The sequence below is a fragment of the Marmota monax genome, unplaced genomic scaffold, assembly GCF_021218885.2.
Source record: "Marmota monax isolate L192 unplaced genomic scaffold, Marmota_monax_Labrador192_F-V1.1 WCK01_AAM20220418_F8-fsc00037, whole genome shotgun sequence".
NCBI lineage: Eukaryota > Metazoa > Chordata > Mammalia > Rodentia > Sciuridae > Marmota > Marmota monax.
This window is the reverse complement of record NW_026693245.1, coordinates 5,245,817-5,266,803: the sequence shown is the minus strand read 5'-3', so window position 1 is coordinate 5,266,803 and position 20,987 is coordinate 5,245,817. Positions and strand designations below refer to the sequence as shown.

At 41.5% G+C, this 20,987-nt stretch overlaps 1 protein-coding gene across 1 annotated transcript; it reads right to left on the bottom strand.

Annotated features, from left to right (window-relative positions):
• Positions 1-8,853: 8,853 nt before the first annotated feature.
• Positions 8,854-19,970, bottom strand: Isl1 (ISL LIM homeobox 1). Its single transcript, XM_046456366.2, has 6 exons — positions 19,721-19,970; positions 18,718-18,907; positions 15,795-16,054; positions 13,745-14,031; positions 12,416-12,583; positions 8,854-10,089 (listed from the first exon to the last, which is right to left on the bottom strand). Exons 1-6 carry the CDS (start codon positions 19,746-19,748, stop codon positions 9,973-9,975), a joined length of 1,050 nt encoding a protein of 349 aa, XP_046312322.1. The 5' UTR covers positions 19,749-19,970; the 3' UTR covers positions 8,854-9,972.
• Between the last annotated feature and the right edge of the window lie 1,017 nt (positions 19,971-20,987).

Here is a 20,987-nt window from a genome sequence, read left to right as displayed (position 1 = left end):
CAATGCCCAATAGCTAAAAAATGAAAAAGACTTTCTAAGAGTGCACATTTGCTATGGAAATCAATAAGTCAACCTTGTAGAAATATGAAAGAGAACAATGTCTACTAGAGACTGGGAGGGGAGGTAGAAGAGAGACAGAAAGAAATTCAATAAGGGAAATCAAAAACACAAAACACAAAACAGAGGAATCCTAATCCTTCTTCAGCACAGTAGGTTAACTATTGACCAAAACAACCCATGATCTATTTCTAAATGACTAGAAAAGCATACTCCGAAATTCCCAACATATTAAAATGATTAATAATCAGCTGGTTTCATGGCATATGCCTCAAATCCAGTAACTAATAAGGCTAGCTTGAGGCCAATGTGGGTACCTTAGCAAGAATTCGTCTCAAAATAAAGGTGCTTCAGGTGGGGTGGCACATGCCTGTAATCCCATTGATTCGGGAGGCTGAGGAAGGAGAATCATAAGTTTGAGGGCAGCCTCAGTAATTTAATGGGCCCTCAGAAACTTAGGAAGATCCTATCTACAAATAAAAAATAAATAAAAAGGGCTGGAGATGTGGCTTAGTGTTAAGTGCCCCTGGTACCAAAAAATAAAAATACAAGGATATAGTATTTCCTCTTTGATACTCTGCTATTTCATATATGAAAGAAAGACAAGGGAACTAAGAATTGTGTGGAGAAACATATACAGAAGTCATTAGGAAAACAGGTTCTGACACCTCTCATGCATAACTAATGACTGCAAAGTGCTTTACAGACAGAAAAAAAAGTGTTATTCCATGACAGAAACAACCATAATGCACTCTTGCTCTGGAAGAAACTGACTCCTTTTTTAATATTTTCTACAAAGACTAAAAATATTCTTAGTATGTATGGTAATCCTAGATAATTTTCTACTTGAATAACCAAGACAACATGCAAGAGGAACAGCATTCATCATTTTACTCTCGGACCAGCACTTGATTCTGTAATGTTACGGATTTTAGTCTAATACCAGCCACTTAGCTTTGCCCTAGAGAAAACTCTATGCCACAGCCAAAGACTGCCATAACACACATCATAAATGCATACATTAATTCACAAGACTGATTTCATATAGTATACCACCACAATAAAATGAACACATATAAACAAAACATCACTCAAATTTCAGTAAATAATTAAATAGAAACAACTTTCTATATATAGGGTAAGTAAGCATTATATATCAGCTTTGGTTCTAGATCTCTGTGATAAAGCAGCTATACCATTTGCCTGGCAGTAGAATTTCTGATAGATTAGTTAACTAAGAGTTACTCCTAAAATATTTTCATATATATATATATATTATATATATATTTTCATATATATATATATATATATATATATATTTTCATATATATATATATATATTTTCATATATATATATATATATATATATATATATATATATATATATTACTTTGAAGTCAATTCTAATCCTTCCACTTCATTCAATTATTTTCACCTATGGGACTAAATATTATCCAGGCCTAGATGTGATGGAAATTACTCCTTACTTTGTTTTAGCCCCAGTGTACTTGCTATAAAGACATTGCTGGTTGAAATATCTCCAAGACCCTTCTTGCACATGACATACAAGGACACATCCATGAACATTAATGAGACTTATGAGTGATACTGATGGGATAATAGAACTAAAAGGTGGAGTTTTTATTGGCAATAAACATTCTTTAACTAAGTGTTCAAGTTCTGCTAAGTGGGGAGAAATTTACCCATATAAAACACGAGAGTGATTAGTGTCTTTGAAGTTATCAAAACTTTAAAGACACATTATAGTCTTAGAAATATGAAATGTACTTTGATACACAGAATTCTAAGTAGTAATCTCCAAAATATTTCCCTCCACTACTAAAGAAAGTAAATGAATGACTTTAGAGTTTACTGAGAGGTTTTGTTCTGCAGAAACTGCTAATTCACATTTTCCACGTGTAATTTTTTTAGACATCAGACTTCCAACATCAGTGGAAGCAAATTACTGTACTTTATAAATACAGGTTGCTTGTTTTGTGAATTAAATTTTAAATGTTATTTCAAATGACAGGTTATTTTTATTTCAAGGTTTTTTTAAATAAAAAGTAAACTTCCATTACCAAAATTCTTAGACAATTGAAATAAATTGTTAAATTACCATGAATTATATCTTCAGAGTTTAGAATAAAATTTTTGTACATGAGTCCATAAAACATTCTTCCCTGTAATACTTAAAATACATTATTTCAAAGTATATCTGTTTTTTTAACAAATCTAACTCATCATTTTTCTATTTCCTTCTAATCATTCCAAAAATCTGATATAGATTTATTTTGTTAAAATTAAAGTCAATCTCCCATTTTAATAAAAATTAATGATTTGTCTAATAAAGAATCACTAAAAATTTAAAGGAAAATATTTTAACCAGGCATGGGCAATATTTTTAATAAAGAAAATTTAAAACACAAGTAATTTAAATTATTAAAATAACTGCACAAGGAACCTGTAAGTCCCACCTTTTTTTGTGCATTAAACAGTTTGCTGTTTTATATCATCAAACTGTGAGAAAATAGATAAAGCATTTTGAAGAAATATTAATTTAAAAGCGATTAGGAAAAAGTAAAATCATTCAGAGTCCTTAAAAGTTAATTCCCACTATATTTTACTTTATCATATTCAGTGGCCTGTCTAATATTATCTCTATATACCTGCTAAGTTTCACAAGTTTCAAACAACACATTGTATTTGTGACAGGTCAAAATAAACAGCAACTTTTACCCATGAGAAAAAGAAAAGTCAGTGCCTGAGTTACTGTGTAAGGTTACTTTTCCAGAAAAAGATTCTTCTTCTTCTTCTTTTCCTCCCTCCTCCTTCTCCTCCCCTACTCCTCCTCCCCCTCCCCCTCCTCTCACCCTTCCTCCTCCCCCTCCTCCCGCCTCTCCTCCTCCTCCCCCCTCCTCCTTTTCAAGAAAACCTCCCTACAGAAATCCTTCAATTTCATAAAACTAAGTTTTGCCTTATTTTACCTTCCTTTGTCATGACACAGAGTTGTGATGCAGTGAATCAGCAAGGAAAAGCGTGTGGATTTGAAATGTCACCCAAACTGGAAGATAATGTTTGCATTAACACTACATTAAGCACGTAATCAAATTACTCTCACCTACATCTATGGCTAGTTTTCAAACAGAGGGAGTATTATGTACTCCTCCATGCCAATGATATACACTAATACACCCACACATATACATAATGTTTGTAAACTAGAATAGCAAGTAACATGATATAAACTAGAAACACCCCGCCTTTGAAAAGGAAGGAAAAAATCCATAGGGAATGAATAAAATTATAATTAACGTAATCTTAATCAATTAACTTGAAATTCGAGCCACAAAATCCTTGATTATAAATCCCCAAGTTTGGCTATGCTTTTCTCCAAAAAGGGCATTTCAAGGTCTGTCCCAATGGTTCCCTGCTCCCAAGAGGATGGCGACATCGGCCTCTCTGCTGGAAATCAGCTAGGGAAGACCAAGGCTTCCATGGTTTGCCCAATGAAGTGGTCAGGAAAACAGTGGAAAGTCACATGCCATTTGTTTGTGCTGGCGGGGGAGAAAGGGCACTCAGTTGCCCAGGGACACCCTGTCCAAGATGGTGACGCATCTTTCTGGGTACATTGGGGGGGGGAAACGCAGCTTATTACTGAACTAAATGTTTTTATTGATCGCCCTGAGTCAGAGCCCACTGACCCCCGCAAGCCATAAATGGTTTTAGCGCTGAATTGTCATTTCCAGGCAGCAAGAGGAGATACCGGATTAGTCCAAGACATGTCGCCTAAGCTTTTTCCCCTCTGTGCCTCCACCCCACTGCCTTCAGGAGTCACAAGCAAAAGAGAGGCAGCGGCTAGTTTTCCCGAAGGCTCTCTCCAGCTTGAGGGGTCAGGGACAGAAGGGCGATGCGCACTAACGCGCGGTGGCGGAGCCAACGGTCCCGCGCTGTCCAGCTTGGGGACCTGCGTGGAGTGGGAGCACACCCCCGCTCAGCGTTTGTGGCCACAAAGCAGCTGGGTTCGTGGGGCCGAGAAGACAAATGAATGTTTCACTGCATTCTCCATTAAACAATAAAGCGAGCTGTAAACGCTCAGGTGCTGTGTTTGTTGTGCCGTCTGCGCAGTGCGGTGGCTCCCGGCCCGGGAGAGCTGAGTGCAGTGGGCCAGGGAGCGCCTCTTGGGCTGATCCCAGGGAAAGATAAGGAGCCGCCGAGCCACCAGCTCTGTCTAGACTCGCGACCTCACAAGTCAAGCGCCTTGTTTGGATTAGCCCTCCAGATCTGCCAACCTGATCAACTCCTGAAAGAGAAGGGCCCAGAAACACCCCTTTTTCCTCTCCCGGACCACGACGATTGTCCCTTCTTTAAGGGATCAAGGGCTGGCTTGCCCGCGGGAGTGGCGGGGCTGGTTAGACCAGTGTGAGGATCCCCCGTTGCCGGCACTCTCCCCCCATCTCGAGTGCAGACAGCCACTGCCCCGCCCGCCGAACGTGGGAAATGTACGCGGCGGGAATACCACCAGCCCAACCCGCAGAATTAAGTAGCCAACTCAAGTCACATCCACAAATATCATCCCTCCCAAATGAACACGAACTTTTTGATCAATACAAGAGAAAAAAAAAAAAAAAAAAAAAGGATCCTAGAGAAGAAACAGGCAGCTCTCGGGCCAAGCGGATTTTTCCACTGAATTCGGAAAGGGTGCATCACTCTTTCCTCCCCACCTGACGAAAAACAATTTAGACCACATCTTTCTCCCAAAGCCCTGCGCCTCCTTTGGGGGAGGGTCATTATTGCCTTTTTAAAGAGCCCACTTGTTTTGCAGAGGAATAATTAAGCGGAAAGATATGCAAAATGATTATTAAAAAAAAAAAAAAACAACATAGAATCAAGGTGTCTTCGGTACAGTCAGGGGGAAAGACTGGCCTCCTCAAGGCTCAGAAACTGGCTTCGTGGACCCAACAGCTTAAGCATCATAAAAATTAAAGGAAGTGATAGTAGCAGCGCTCGTGGCACTCTGCAGCCTTCCCTGCCGCCCCTCCCCCTCCTTCACTCCCTGTGAACCAACTTCTCTGTCTACACTTCAGAAGTCTCCGGGAGGTGTGGAGAGATCCTCCATCAGGGCTTGGGACATTGTAAGCTGTGAAGTTTATGTTTGTGGCGCCTGGGCTCAAACAGCCATTCAGTGGCTTGCTGGGTTATCAAGAAAACAACAATCAGAAAAGATCAGTAAACAGAATAGGCTGCCAGAGCCTTGAATTAACTATTTGTATTTTAGTTTAAAAACACCGACTCACACTGTACAAGTTATTTCAAATCCGCAATGAGAATTCAAGATTTGGAGCCATTTTCTAAAGCAACACCTTTTTAAATAAAGACACAGAAACAATCCCTTTTCTCTTTCTTCCAGCACCCCCCCCCAAAAAAAATTCCACTTGCCTTGTTGTGATATAATCTTTAACTGTTGACTAGCAGAGAGAAAGTAGTTTTTAATAAAATTAATGCCTAATTTGATTATAAATCTTCTATACCAAAGTTGACTAAACTGAACTTCACAAATCAAAAAAATAAGTGTTTTCTGGTTAGTTTGCTTTTATTAGGGATGAGATTAAAAATTCAAAGTGGCTAGATGTCATTCAAACATCTCTTTGTGGGGTTTGGAATGAGATTGTAAACTTTTTTACTTCTTTACTGAGAATAAAAGGAAATCATAAATAAATCTACATGAGATTTAAAATAGCTACATTTCAAGGAGATAGATCTTTTTTGCGGCTTAAAAATTCAAGGTGCTAAGGAAATACAAAGTATGACTCAGGTAACTTGCAAGCACATTGTGTTTTGGCTGGCAGTTAAAAGAATAAAACAGACCAGAAAAGAGGTCAGCAAGATGAGTATAACAATTTGATCAGGGTAAACAGCAGGAGAGCATCAGGAAGTCATGTATTTAATCTTGAACTCAAAAAAAAAAAAAAAAACAAGTTACCAATGGTCAACTAGGTAGACACATCCATGCAGAATCACAACTAAGCAGAATGTTATTTCAAGGGCAGAAAAATGTTCTCAAATATGACTTTTACTTTAAAAAAAACTTTTTTCTTTTTAAAAAATAATTATTAGTTGCAAATGGATCTTTTATTTATTTATTTATTTATTTATTTATTTATTTATTTATTTATTTATTTATATGCAGTGCTGAAGGGCCTCACACATACCAGGCAAGTGCTTTACCACTGATCCACAACTCCAGCCCAAAAAGGAACTTTTTAATGGTAAGAAAAACCAGTTTCCTCCAATGAAAGGGAAAAACTGAGACAATAGAATGAATTAGAAGATGTTATTGCTCTGAAACTAAAGGGAAATATCTTGTTTTTAGGATTATAGATACTGATATAAAACCCTAATTCCAAGGGAGCATCCAAGATGATTTTAACTGCATTAAATTTTAGCTTGCAGAAGTTGGAGGAAATGAGTCATAATGTCGAGAATGAAGGATTCAGAGTAATAAAGGAGAAAAGATGATAGATAATAATAAACAGAAGGAATTTCATTAGAAGAGCAAATCTTGAAACTCAGTCTCCAGAGGTGTGCAGAGAAGAGGAGAATATGTGCAAGAGATGATTTGCAAACAAGAAGACATTTCAGCTACACAATTTAGAGTGCATGCTGAGGAGTCTAGAAGAGGAAGACACACCTTTCATATGAATAATACAAGAACTAGAATGCTATCGACCCATCAAGCCATTCTCAGTCATCAGGCAACAAATATCTTGAATCTAGCAAGTGAAACCAAATCATTCATCACCCCTCCTAAATTACTTTGCTTAAATTCAAGCTGTGTACTTCAGAATAGACTGACATCTATATATATAAAACATCACACACTGCACGGGCATACCTTTAATCTTAGAAATCAATGCCAGGAGAAAAAAAAGACCACAAAGATGTGTACCTCAAATCCTTCCATTGCATTCAGAATCTGAATAAAGTTGTCCCCTCCCCCCCCCCCCAATTTCTAGATCCTGAGAGCCCATCAGAAGCTATGGCTAGGGAAGGAGGTTCAATGGTTTCCACACGGGGCTTGGATGATCTTTGTGAGCATACCACGATATTTATGTCGTACCTGCCATCCTTGCACAGGCTTATTAGCCATGCCGGCTTCGCGGTGAGAAAAAAAAGAAAACCGAAAAGGCAGACCAATAGATACATCAAACAGGAAGCTAAAAGAGTCAAGTCCGGTGACAAGAGATTAGAGAAGGGAGACAGGAGAGAAAAGAAAGAATGGGGCGGGTGGCTTTCCCCGGAGAAGATTCCTGTGAGATAAGACATAACTCTTGTTTTTCTCAACAGAGGACTACAAGCCATTATTACCGCCGGCCAAATTATTACCCCCCTGTCAAGAATTAGACACAACAATCAAAGTAATCAACGGGCATGTCTAATGCACCCTAACATTTTCAATGCAAAGTTTGTTTTCTCTCTGCCCCCACGTTAGAGCCTGTAATTAACCCGTTATGTAGAATGATGCCAAACAAAAGCCTAATTGAGGCTCCCTTCCTGATTTGCGGCCCATTTGGAGAGGGAGAAAGCGACTTGAGAGCTGGGGGGCCAGGGCGCTCGCTGGGTCTCCAGCTTGGCCTCCGCCCTGATCCTTGTCAGGAGCCCAACGCGCCACAAGACACGGTTAGGGTATGTTAGTTTTCGTATTTATTAAGAGTTGTCAGATACTGAAAATGGCTTTGCATTAGCGCATACAAATGAATTTAGTTTTTGCAAAGAGTCAAAGTATCATTCTCACCCTGGGGTGTAGTACGGAGGGTGGGGGGGGGGGCATAAGGAGGTGGAAAAGAGTGGAGCCCACGTCCTAACTCTTAAGTCCTCAAATGGAGAAGCATGGAGAATTCCAATTTGGGCAGGAACTATTGCTAAATGAGGTCCAGTGGGAGTAGTGGGGGTTCTGTCCCAAAGAGCACAACCACCTAACCATGGCCCATGGGGGCCCACAAAGCCCACGACCCCGTCCCCCCTCTCCATAAAAGACGGTTCTCCAACAGAACATCTGCAGCATTTCTTCCCTGGCCACCCTCTCTCTCCATCAGCTACCCTTTCCAGGGTTTTCGAAATTAAAGTTAGGAAGGAAGGGGTGATGGGGGGTGGGTAAGGCAGTGAGGTAAGAAAATGCATACACCGACTGGGCTGAGAAAACTCTTTCCTTTCTCTGCCTGTTCCTTCTGCGCAAATAAAGCGGCATTTCTCGATTCTGCTGATAGTCACCACTAGTAAATAATGGTCATTCCTCACTGGCTAGGCAGAAAGTCTCTCTCTTAGCAAGAGATTATATTTGGAAATATGGATCATTTCAACAATCCTAAGCAGGAGCCTTTGGTGTAAATCACTTACTTTAAGAAAACAAGATAGTGACTCCAAATCAAAAACTATTTTAAGCAGGACCCTCTTGCAGGGTGGGTGGATGGATGGGATAGGGAAGGGGGAAAAAACTGGAGGAAAAAAGGTAGGGGGAGAACAGAGGACAGCATATCATTTTCACAAAACTAGTAACATTATCACCACTGAGAGCTAAGGGCTTCTTCCAATCAACTTTGATCCAACTACTGAAATCCAAACTTGCAAACTCAACCTTAACAGCTTGCAATACAATATCACACCTACTGTATATCAGTTTACCCCAATCCAACATGCAATCCTTAATTTCAGACATTTAAAAAGCTTGCTAATAAACATATAAAAGAGGGACCCTGAATCATTGCATTTATTTATTTATCTATGCCAAACGTTTATTAGTGAAATAGTCCTGAAGATATAATTCTACATATGGCGCTTTGATTTCACATAATATTTAAGAAAAAAGACAAAACACATAGAATTAGACATATAATTCAAAGACCACGATACAACCTTTATCTTTTTTTTTACTTCAGCAAACAAAAAATAATGTCAAATGACATGAAAAGTGGCAAGTCTTCTGACAATAAATAATAAATTACTTTATAATTTTTGCAATGCAAGAGCAAACAAAAAAAAAGTTTCCTTTTTCCTCTTTATTTCCAGAGAGAGAAAAAAAAACAGTCATTTTAACCAATAACTATACACATCTTTGGGGGTAAAGTTCTTGGACAGACACAAGTCAAACACAATCCCGAGACGCTTGTGGCAAAATAGAGGTAACCTTGTTGCAATGCTTTATAAGTTGGTTTTTAAAACTGAATTTAAAAACCTTTAAAGTCGCTTCAGACTTCTTGATAGAGGATGGATCTCAAAAAAAAAAAAAAAAAAAAGGAGAGAGGGACAAAAGTAAAAAGGAAACCAGCTATAGGACATGCTAAGAGACCCAGGATTTCAATTAACCCCTTGTTAGTCAACTAAAAACATCGCAAACCAATGCAGCTCCACCTTCCTGAAAGGACTCTTTCCAGCCAAGGAGGCCAGTCTCTCTTCCTGATCTTTGCTGGAGCTCTTGTTTGGCAAGGCAATGACCAATATAGAAACAGCACCATTCAGATTAGGACGGACTAGAAAATTTTCTATTTCTGCTTTTTTTTTTTTTCTAGATGTGCAGTGAAATTAAAATGCTTTTTTTTGAGATCCTTGAATAAAAATCCTCTACGTTTTTAAAAACGTCTTTTTTTTTTTCTTCAGTACTCCTAAGGTCATTGAATAGTGTATGTTGGGTTTTAGGTTTTGTTTGTTTTAATTCTAGTAAAATCCCATGATTGTCTTCACAGTGTTGCTACCATATCACCTTGTCGTTAAAACAGACTTCGTGCATTTCATGGAGCATTCGTTTCTTGATTCAGTTTTCATTGACTGGGTCGTTAAATACTTTAGTTTCGGAGTTCAACATTATAATTTCCCACTTTCTCCAACAGGGAAAAAAAAATACATCTGAATGAATGTTCCTCATGCCTCAATAGGACTGGCTACCATGCTGTTAGGTGTATCTGGGAGTTGAGAGGACATCGATGCTACTTCACTGCCAGTGGAATTAGAGCCTGGTCCTCCTTCTGAAAAATTGACCTGCATGGAAGGTTGAGAAATAAATAAAGTAGGCTGTAATTGTATTCAAAAAGTAAACTCGTTGTACTGTGTATGTATGTACAAATGTTTTGTAAACAGATGGACACGTAGATACATACATAATATAATTTTAACATGCTTATAGAAAGCCTACGACAAAGAGAAGTCAAAAAGAAATCCTCTCACTTTCCCATCTTCTTAAAGATCTGTTTTAACTCAAACTGAATTCCCAATTCCCAACATTATGTTGCATTAAATTATTTAAGAACAAATGTGTTTCCCACTGTAAAATGGTATCACAACTCTAACCATGCTTGCTCTAAATAAAATTATCCTGCTGGCAACATGTTGCCCTGGGAGCAGGCGAGTTCTCAGTCTCTAGGCATCAAAGCCTCTCTTTTTGAGTTAGAAAATCCATAACACACGCTCAGATCAAGTGACTGGAGATTCAGAGAAGGCTCCATGAACAATGATTAACTCCTTAGAGGACTCACAGTATGAGTTTTCTTCCTCTGTCCCGCTGCTTCTCTGCTTCTTGCTCTCTCTTGCATTTTCCCTCCCTCCTCCTTTGCTCCCTATTTCTTTCCCTCCCCCCCCTCTCTTTTCTTTCACAGAGGAGATCCATATATAACATAGGATCCATAATAACATCCTCATATTATAAATATCCGGCTTTTCCTTTTAAATGAAAAAGCACTGCATTGCTGTTGAAAATCTCCTTAGCTGACCACATCCTGATCCCTTCCTCAGCTTCCCCTCTACTGATCCTACCTGACGCTAAAGTTTCAGAAGGTACAAACATCTGGCTGTCCAGAATCTGACCCTTACCTTCTTTTGTGATTCAGGTTTTTATTCAAACAAATTATCAGATTAATAACTTTAACTTAAGCTCTTTTCTAGTTACCTTCCTTCCTACTCTGTTAAACTTTTCCATTGTGAGGTCAATGGATGAACTTCTCAAATTTGCCTACCCTTTGCTTGGAGTACTTAGAGACACAGGCCTGGGGCCAACCACTTGCCTCTGGACCTTTACTCACAGTTTACACCAGGGAAGCAAATGCCCTCTGGGTAAACAGGAGGGTGGAAAAAACTGTCCTCTCCTAATGCTTTATCTTTACTGCTCTAGGAAGGATCATGCTTTTAGGATAGAGCTTCATGTTCTATAAGACAGGATTTTATAGGGTTAATGACACTTTAAGAAAAAAAATTATAAGCCAGATGCAGTAGCACATGTCTATAATTCCAATAACTTGGGAGGCTGAGGCAAGAGAATCACAAGTTGGAAACTAGCCTCAGTAACTTAGCAATACCCTCAGCCACCAGTGAGACTGTTTCAAAATAAAAACAAAAAGGAATGGGGATGTACTTGGTGGTAAAAAGAAAAGAAAAAAAGATTGTTAAGTATATATAAATACCATATTACAAAGGACACATAATTAATACTTATATTTATCTTGGCCTTTTGGAGGTTAAAAAGGGGAAAAATTATCTTTTCTGAATGTGTAAACATATTAATGTAAAATGGGTTTCCCAGGATTAAATAAGCACTCTGATTGTTAGAGCTATATCCCTTTTCCTATAAATGCCACCACAATATATGACTATATGACATTTGAATTTATATACTTAAAAAATGTTTAAGTAGTCCTTTGTATATGCAATATAGCATTGTATAGCATTGTATATTACAATATTCCCAGAAAGGGATACAGTAATAAAAAGTGTTGATTAACTACTTGAACTAATTCAATTAATTAATAAATCTCTATACTGATAAATCTGAAAATTGTACCTAGACAGGTGCCTGCTGCTTATTGATAACAACATTGATTATGTATTATAACATTGCATATGTATTACAATCACTTTGAATTGGGCCCCCCGGATATCCCATTCTCTAGATGTTGAAGAGAGAATAAACATGCTGATTGATGATTCAAATGCCAAGGTGATCTCTAAAGTTCCTGAAAATTCTAAAAGTCTAAGATGCTTAATTTTGCAGCCCTCATGCATCTCTTTTCACACAGTCATCTAGTTGGGTACCATGAAGTTAATCCCAAAAAGCATGTCTGATAAAAAAAAAAAAAATTCAACCTATGAAATCAAATTTCGCAGTCTCATAGAGAGAGAGAGAGAGAGAGAGAGAGAGAGTTGTTTTCCTCACATTTGCCCCACTCCCTTCTCTTTACCACCATGCCTCCTCAGTCTCTCCCCAACCTGGGGTCAGGGAGTACCCTCCCCCAGAATCTTTCAGTATATGACAGTTAAACCAGAATCCCTTTTCTGTTGGGAATTTGCCCTTCTCTTTCTGTGAGCTGACACTTACCAGTTGCTGAAAAGCAGGCTGATCTATGTCACTCTGCAAGGCGAAGTCGCTCAGTACTTTCCAAGGCGGCTGGTAACTTTGCACCTCAACTGGGTTAGCCTGTAAGCCACCGTCGTGCCTCTCTGGACTGGCAGCTACCATGGGAGTTCCTGTCATCCCCTGGATATTCTGTGAATAACCCCCCCATCCCAACATGTTAATGAGCAAACTCCCTCCTTCCATTGTCTGCACAGGCTAAGCAAATATACCTGAGTATTATCTTATCTCTATGGTGGCCCTTTATTGATTCAGTTAATCTACTGCACCTATGGATATGAGCTGGAGTTCAGTTTTGTTTTTCTACTTCTGTAGTCTATATTAGGTCTACCTAGACCTTTTTAAAACAAATTCTACTTTGACTGTGATTTTTCCCCTTACCTTTGCAGCTGATCCCCAATTCCAACTATGGGCTTTCACGAGCCATAATTTCCCCCTTCTGCCTCAGGACATGGTGGTTTTCTGGGCAGTTTTAGTTAGTTGCAGACTTTCTCCAAGCGGTTTTCTCCTCCCAGAGCTAGCCCCCACTTCCATGTCTTTGGATCTGGCAGCTATTGTGCTATTATGTACTAACCAACTTACAAAGTACCCTGGCCCAGTCTCGGCTGGCCTGCCAAGTTTAATGACAGCAGGTTTTATGGCATTTAAAAATAGGGCAAGCAGTAAAATGAAAGGGGGAAAAAAAGGGAAAGAAAGAAACTCTTTAGCTTAACTTAACCAGGAAGCCTGCAGTGGATAACAGTGCCAGTGGCCTGACGCCTTTGTGGAGGCCTGGGCTCCACCAAGGGTGAAGGGTGGAGGAGGAGATCACCCAGGGGGACCTCCCCAGCCTAGAAGTGCATGGGCAAGCCTCATCAAGTAGTGGGGTAGGCCCTGGAGACTGGCAACATGACTAGTCCCCAAGCCCCAGGATCTAGACTAACACCCAAGGTGTTACATTGTGAGAAATTGACAGTCCCCAATGCTCATTGTCACCTACCCTTGGAGGGGGCAATTGAGTCCTTCAGGTTCACATGCTGGTAAGGTTCAGAGCCTGAGCCCACCCATAGGGATGTGAGCTCCTATCACTTTGATAAGTGCCTTTCTAACCTATCCAGTGCTCAGATCAGCACAGGGTGGGCATCAGGGTGGCCTCCCCCAACCACTTTGATCCATACTTTGTTGGGGCTGGGGATAGGAGGGCCACCCCATTGCACTTCAGCTGGTGCAGGCCAGACTGGACACACAAAGGCTCTGCATTTCCTCCTTCCCTTTTACACTTGAGTCCCCTGCCTGGGCCCCAGGGCCACTCACAGTTTTGTCATTGGGTTGCTGCTGCTGTAGCTGCTTCATCATGATGCTCCGCTTCTTATCCTTGCACCGCTTGTTTTGAAACCAGACTCGGATCACGCGGGGGCTGAGGCCTGTCATCTCCACTAGTTGCTCCTTCATGAGTGCATCAGGCCGGGGGTTGGCAGCATAGCAGGTCCGCAAGGTGTGCAGCTGCTTCTCATTCAGCACAGTCCGCACACGGGTGGTCTTCTCTGGCTGCTTGTGGACATGGGGCCGCAGGGCCGGCTGCCGGGCAGAGATAGGCTCCGCTGCGGGGCAAGGGGCACCATGAGCACAGTCCAGGCTACCAGCTCACCAGCCAGTTAGACCAGGCCTCTCAGGACTATAAGTAGAGTTTTGGGGACAGCAGAGGTGGTGGTGAGGAATGTGCAAAGCAGAATAAAATCTCGATCCTGCTCTGTAATCTACAAGGGTTAATGCTGAGTAATACAGGTCTGAACACAGCCCTTGCTCCTGTTCATATCAACACAGCCTTAGCCAAGGAAAGGACTGCTCAGGATGGTTCCCCCAGCTCACATCAGAGACAATATTTTAAGTGTTCTTTTTCTTCCTTCCTCCCTAATTCCCCATATCCAGAATGGGCTCAGATTACAAAAAGCACCCCCACCTCCATACTGGGAGTTTCCTCTTGGGTAAAGGCCGAAGAGGGTACTAGGGAAGGAAATGCAGAACATCCCAATGACAGCTAGAATGTCTGCAAAGGGAAGGTCCAGAATTCTGCTAGAAAGCCTTGAACTATAGTCCCAGAGGATAGTCCTTTTAATGGTCTAAAAAAAAAAAAAAAAAAAAAACATATTTCTCCCATCTCTCCAGTCCCTGGTCATTTTAGTACTGAATCAACATGGGTTGGGCAGGAAAGGAGGCCTGACCCTCAGCAAAGGAAAACTGAAACTCTATTTAGCTGCCTCCACTAGAGATAAACTACTGACTAGGAAATGATGTGCTTCCACATCCAACCCCCAATATTTTAGGCTCTTCTGTATTTCCCACCCTTGGCTTTGCCTTTATACAAGCTATTCACAAATCCCTAGAGAAAGAATTCTTAAGAGCTGCCAGTAAGGGGCCAGCTGCGGATGGGAGGGAAGAGCTGTCTTTTCCTCACCTCTAGTATATGGGAACTGATACTTTAAAACTACATGGTGTGGGGGAGGGGCAAGGGTTGCAAATCTATTCAGAACTGAAACACTGCCTCACCAGAGTCTTGGTACTGTCCAATTTTGCTCTGTTTCCACTTTCCTTTATAGGGAACTGGCCTTCTGATCTATATGGTAGAAATTCTGCACCTTCTAAGATCCCCTGGGGTCAGTCCAACACCTATGGGGTCAATTTGGAGCTACAGCAACAGGCTTGAAGATGAAATTCTCACCAAATCATATAGAATGAATGGCTTAAAGAGTCAGGCTTCCTTTAAAATTCAATTACTGCAGATTAGCTTGTTGACAGTTTTAAATTACAGCTCTGCACAGTGGCCTGCAGTTATTAAGATCTTCACTTTTCTGGGCCAATTCTCCTACAAAATGATAAAATAAAACCTAAAAATGTTTTAGAGTGGGGAGTAATTCTCAAGGAAAAAAATATATTTGGTAGGATAAATGACTTAGGGCCATCTAAGCTTCCTTCATTGGGCTAAAGGAAGCTCCTGGAACCTAGAACTCCACCCCTTTAATTAGGCAGCTCAGAGAATACCTGGCGGGGAGCTGAAGCCCTTTTCAGAAAGCTATGGTTTGGAAGCCAAGGTAAGCTGACAGTACTGTTTGGGCTTGTGTATACATGTGAGCACAAGCGGTATTGTGTTCGTGTGTACCCATATATAGACACACAGACTTGTAGGTGTGGTTGCGGCGTCAAGGCAGACAGTGTGTGCATTGAACCTTGCTGCACAAGAGCAGAACACATATAACACTTCATTTAACTGCAGGTCTGATGTCGTGATCACCCTGTGGCTACCAGGGTTGCTATGTCCAGTGCCTCTGCCTCCCCAAGCTGGGTCTGACTCAGGGCGGAGGAGTACCTGCCATTTGCAGCGGCCGTGCTGGATGCAAGGGACTGAGAGGGTCGCCGGCACCCAAGCTGGCTCTCTCCACCACATCGTGGTCCGCGCGGCAGAAGAGCCCATCTTCCCGCAGCGCAAACTCGTCCCCGGGGATGAGCTGGCGGCTGCAGGCCACGCAGCGGAAACACTCGATGTGGTACACCTTGGAGCGGGCGCGCATCACGAAGTCATTCTTACTGAAGCCGATGCTGCACTTGGCGCATTTGATTCCATACAACCTGCGTAGGGGTCCAGCCGGGGACAGAAGACAAGCACAAGGAGAGGGGGTCACTTCAGGCAGGTACTGCCCTGGCCCAAGATCTTCAGTGATCCCAGCTGTAAGCCCCTGAGATGCCCAGAAAAATCAGTTTACCGAACAGAAGCACGGAAACGGGAGGATAGAAATGAAACCTCTTTCTCTCCAATCCCTCCATCTCTTTCCTTCTCCTTCTTCCTCTCCTTTTTCCTTTCCCAAGAACCTTTGTATCTCAGTTGGTACTTCTTAGTTCAGAATACTACACCCCAAACAAGGGAAATTCATTCATGGATTCAAAACCTTTGTCGCTGTGCTTGCGACCAGTCCCAAGGTTCTCCTTGTAGATCTTAGCGGGAAGGAATTCAGGGGTGCTCTGGTGACCAATACTCCTCCACTTTTGTTTTCTTATTTCTCAATTTTAGTGGCTAGAAATATTTCTGATATTGCAACAAAAAAGGGGACCGGGGAATGGGATTGCCACTGCACTTCATATGTGCACACATACAAATACACACAGAGAATAACAAAATGAAACCTCTGGGGGTTTCCAGGTCCCCTCTTTTAAGGCTAGTACATTCAAATCTTTATCCCACCAAAGATTTTTTCATAGGCAACAACAATGTTATTGAAAAGTTCCCTCTCCATTCTTTCTTTTATTATTATATTAAAAATCTGCATCTGCTCTCTCTTTTTCAAGTTGTGGAAGCATCTACATCTATTTCAGTTTCCTTGAAAGCCATGACCAGTCTTAAAAAAAAGGAAAGACTCACTTCTAAGGTCTTCCTCATTGCTTTCTTTTCCTTACCAAGGGACAATCTTTATAGATTCTACCTAAGGTTGCACTGCCTGGCCCTCTTAGTGACTATCAGAATAACAGAAGCCCAGCCGTTCCTTCAGAGAGAGTGAAAGAAAGAGAAAAGGATGCACACAAAGCATGGAGAGATTTTGAAAATTTTGAAATCCAAATGGTCTGTCTGCTTTGTTTTTACAACTGCAGTATTTCCAAGGGCAAGTGCACACACACAAACACAGAGTTACAGAGTGGAGGAAAGTAAAAGAGCAATTGGGTTCTTCTACAATTGTATGTATCCAGAATTAGGAACTTGCAGGTCTGTGCAATTGAGCAAAACAGTATCTCCATAGGAGTAAAGATGTTCTTGGAGGTGTCAAGTAACTCTCCAGAATCTTGAGTTTACATACCAATCAAAGAAGAAAGAAAGACAAAAAAGGGGAAAAGAAAAAAGAAAACAGCTCATTTGTCAAAGGTTAGAGGTAGATTCAAAAGTTTTCCTCCCTCCGCCTACCCAATGTGAGATCTTCCATTTTATAGGATGAGGACTTTGCCTATGACCAAACAATTTAGAAAATCCCTCCCCCTTCCTGTACCCCACTTCCCCTACTTCCTCCCACTATCCCCCTAAGTATTAAAAAAAACCTCCCTTTGTGTACAGTTCAATTTTATCTATCAAAATTATACTCTCTGCTTCACAATTTTAAAAAGGAGAAAAAAAATATTGGATACTATGTGAGCAGAAGAAAATTGTGGTTGTGTATTAAATCTTAATTAAACTTCAACAAAAGTTCTCAAGCTCCAAAACCCTCCAACTTACAAAAACTAATTATGTGTTAATAGCAACTGGAGAATTTTTAAAAATACCACTTAACATAATAGCAATGATAATCTCTTCTGTTTGTTATTAAAACTAATACAATTTTCTTAGAAATTGTACTGGTTTCCTAAGGGAGAAAACAAAGTTTCTGACATCTACACAGCTCCGAGAAAACTTGAGACTAGCAAACCCCCCGTGTAGAGTAAACTGAAAGAACAACAACAACAAAATCAAACTCAGAAAGTTCCTATGTAGTTGCAGTTGTGTCAGTATGGGCAAATCACTAATTTTATCACTTACTAGATTTTAATGTGAGAAAGGAAGCTGTTCAATTATCTAAATATACCAATTGTTCCTAGACAGATGATGGGCAATTTGATCTGCTCTGTCTAATTCATCAGCTCAGATAAGAAAGAAAAGACAGTCAAATGTCACCAAAGGGTTAATATTTAAAAAGATTAAATTTCCGGTGTTTTTGCAAGGAATATTTCAGTTGGTTTTGAAATTTCCCAGGAAGGAATTCTTACCCTAAAAGTAAAAGGGGCAATATGTCTATTTGCTCTTTTAAAATTCATCTCCAAACATGCTTCAAACTTTTATCTATTTCACTGATACCTCCAATGAATTTTTAAGTTACTAATAAAACAGGAGTAAAATAAACAAATAACACTGTTTTATACAGTGAAAATCAACCATATTTTAAAGTTTAGAAACTCAAACTTATCAATCTTTAAAGTTTTTATTTGTTTTGGAAGGGGAAGACAAAAGGAGGAAATAATTTGAGCATCACAAATTCCAAGAGTAATTTACTTAATACCACACAATTTATGACACCACTGTGAAGGGCTTTTTCCCCCCTAAAAAGTGAAATGAAGAGCGTATCTTAAAATTTTAAAATACACTTGGACAACTTTTGCATGCTACACTCCATTAAGGCAAACTTCCCCAAAAGACAAAGCCATACCAAATAACACAAATAAGAAATGGGAGAGACAGAGAAATCTCACACAATTAAGAAAAAAGGATAATGGCATACCTGATATAATCTCTTTTACAGTAGGTTTTCCCATCCCTAACAAAGCACGTACAGCTCTCGTCCAAATACTGATTACACTCTGCACATTTCAAACATGCCGCATGCCATTCCAAATCCGGAGAAACCCTCAGAATATACTGATCGTGAATTTGATTGCCGCAACCAACACATAGGGAAATCAGACGTTTTTCTGAAATGAAAATAAATACATGATTGACTAACCGTTTACTTCCTACAGAGATAAACACACTTTTAGTGTCGTTCTCTTATAGGGCGTACTCTGGGAGGTTTTTTCTCCCCCCCACCCCTTTTTAAGAGTATTGCACTTTGGGATGGTAATTGAAGTGTGCCATCAAAATCTTGACTCGTTTTTAAAAAGGAGGTGGAATATATGTAAAATGCAGATTTGAATAGTCTACATTTGTAAGCCTCGCACGCAATCAAACCCGCTCATTTTGTATTTTCCCCCTCCTACCTCTTTGCTATAATCATTGGGAAAGATTATGGATAAGTCAAGTCAAAGAAAAGGTTTTGACTAGAAGCGTTAAGTGAACGCAGGGATGTCTATATTTTCCATGAAGCACGCTTTTAAACAGCACATAGGACTGGATATTGTTAGCAATAGCAGACATCAATACAGTTGTCACTCGTTCTCTTTTGCAAGTCTAATGCTAATTCGTATCTCCGAATATTGTATGTGCGGCAGACCTTTGCAACATAATAACCTTCTCCTAGAGCTCAGAATTCCAAAGGAGGAAATCATCGCTTAGCACCAGAAGACTAGGCTTTGGGAGGGCACACAGAATTCAAACACAAGGTACAATCAGTTTCCCGAAGATCAGAACCAACAGCAAGCATGCAGGCGGCAACGAGAAAAAAAGCCACCTTTTCTTTCTCTCCAGGCAATGACTTCAACTCCGAAGAGCCCTTTGCACCCGTGCCTAAGAGATACCCCCGCATAAGAACAGCAAACCGAGCCCCACAAGGTAAAACAGCCTCTTACTTTTTGGTGGATCTCCCATGTCTCCCATATCTGTGAGAGGGAGTAATGTCCACAGTGAAATGGTGGTTGTACAGTTGGTGAACAGCCCACAGAGAGGATGCTGGAGCTGTGGCTAAGTGGGAAATAGTGGCCCCTGGGGTTGCCAAAGCTGAAAGAGCCGCTGCCCGGCTGCGCCGCGCCCTCGCAGATCCGGGAGTCCACTTTAAGCCCGCGGAGTTGGCGAAGCAGAGGCGCTGCGGCGGCGGCGGACTCGGCGCGGCTCGGGCACCTCTCTTCCTTATCTCTTACTCAAACTTCTCTGCTCCAACTCAGCTCCATCGCCATTGGTCTGACGCAGCGCGCGGGGACGTCAGGCGAGCGCCGCGCCCATTGGCTGAGGGGCGCGCGGCGCAGCTGTTCTGATTATCATATTTCAGCCTTGCCACTGCCGAGTGCCACTGACCGCTCGGCGAGCCCGCGGGAGAGGATTAGGGCTCCCGAGGCAACTTGCTCCGGGCTCAGGCTGTTCTCCCCCGATGCTCAGGCTCCCTGGCTGCTTGGCTGCTCTGGCTTTTGGCCTTCCTTTCCTCCTCCTCCTGCCCCTCCCTGCTCCTTACCGGCTGCTCCGCCTGCGCGCTCGCCTCCTGCCGCGCTGCTCCTCCGCCCTGCGCTCCTGGGGTCCCCACAGTCAGCTGGCTGCGTTGAGCGCGGGGCTCACTTTTCTGCCGCCGGTGGCGAGTGGCTGGTGGGTAGGTCTTCGTGTTGACGAAGTCCCTCCTGGGCTCTAGGTAAAGCGGGAACTTGAAACAGTCTGTTTAGCTTGGTTGGTCCCACGCCGCAGCAGGGCCTGGCGCGTCTTTGCTGCCTGAACTCCCGAACTGGCTGCCCAGGGCTTGCTAGGGAAAGAAGCGGGAATGGGTGCTTAGACCCAGAGGAATTGTTCGCTGACTTCTACCCCATTATCTCATCACCCCGACCTCAGAACTCCAAAAACGTGGGGTGGGAGGAAAGGGGCTCTTCTGGCCATAGCGGACAATCAGGTTGGAAACGCAAAGGTAAAACGAAGTTGACTCCGCGGACTGCCTCTCTCCTTTTGACCCGCGAAGTCTGCTTTTCAGTTTAACTCTAGAATTAAAGTGTGTACTAACCCGAAGCCAACGAGTGAAATGATCTTCTGGTAGGCTGAAGTTTGTAAAGCGGTTATATACTGTCCAGTTTCTCTCTGGTGATCTCTTGCCCTCTGTTTTTAAGCAGACTCGCGCAATTAGCTAGTCCTGCTTTGATAATT

What these genes read in the sequence shown, in the direction of transcription:
- Isl1 (XM_046456366.2), bottom strand. Translation starts at nt 19,748, where the DNA reads ATGGGAGACATGGGAGATCCACCAAAAA. An exon ending in CATGGGAGATCCACCAAAAA is followed by an intron (nt 18,908 to 19,720) that starts GTAAGAGGCTGT and finishes TTTTCATTTCAG; the next exon opens with AAAAACGTCTGATTTCCCTA. An exon ending in AGCCTGCTTTTCAGCAACTG is followed by an intron (nt 10,090 to 12,415) that starts GTAAGTGTCAGC and finishes CCTTCCATGCAG; the next exon opens with GTCAATTTTTCAGAAGGAGG.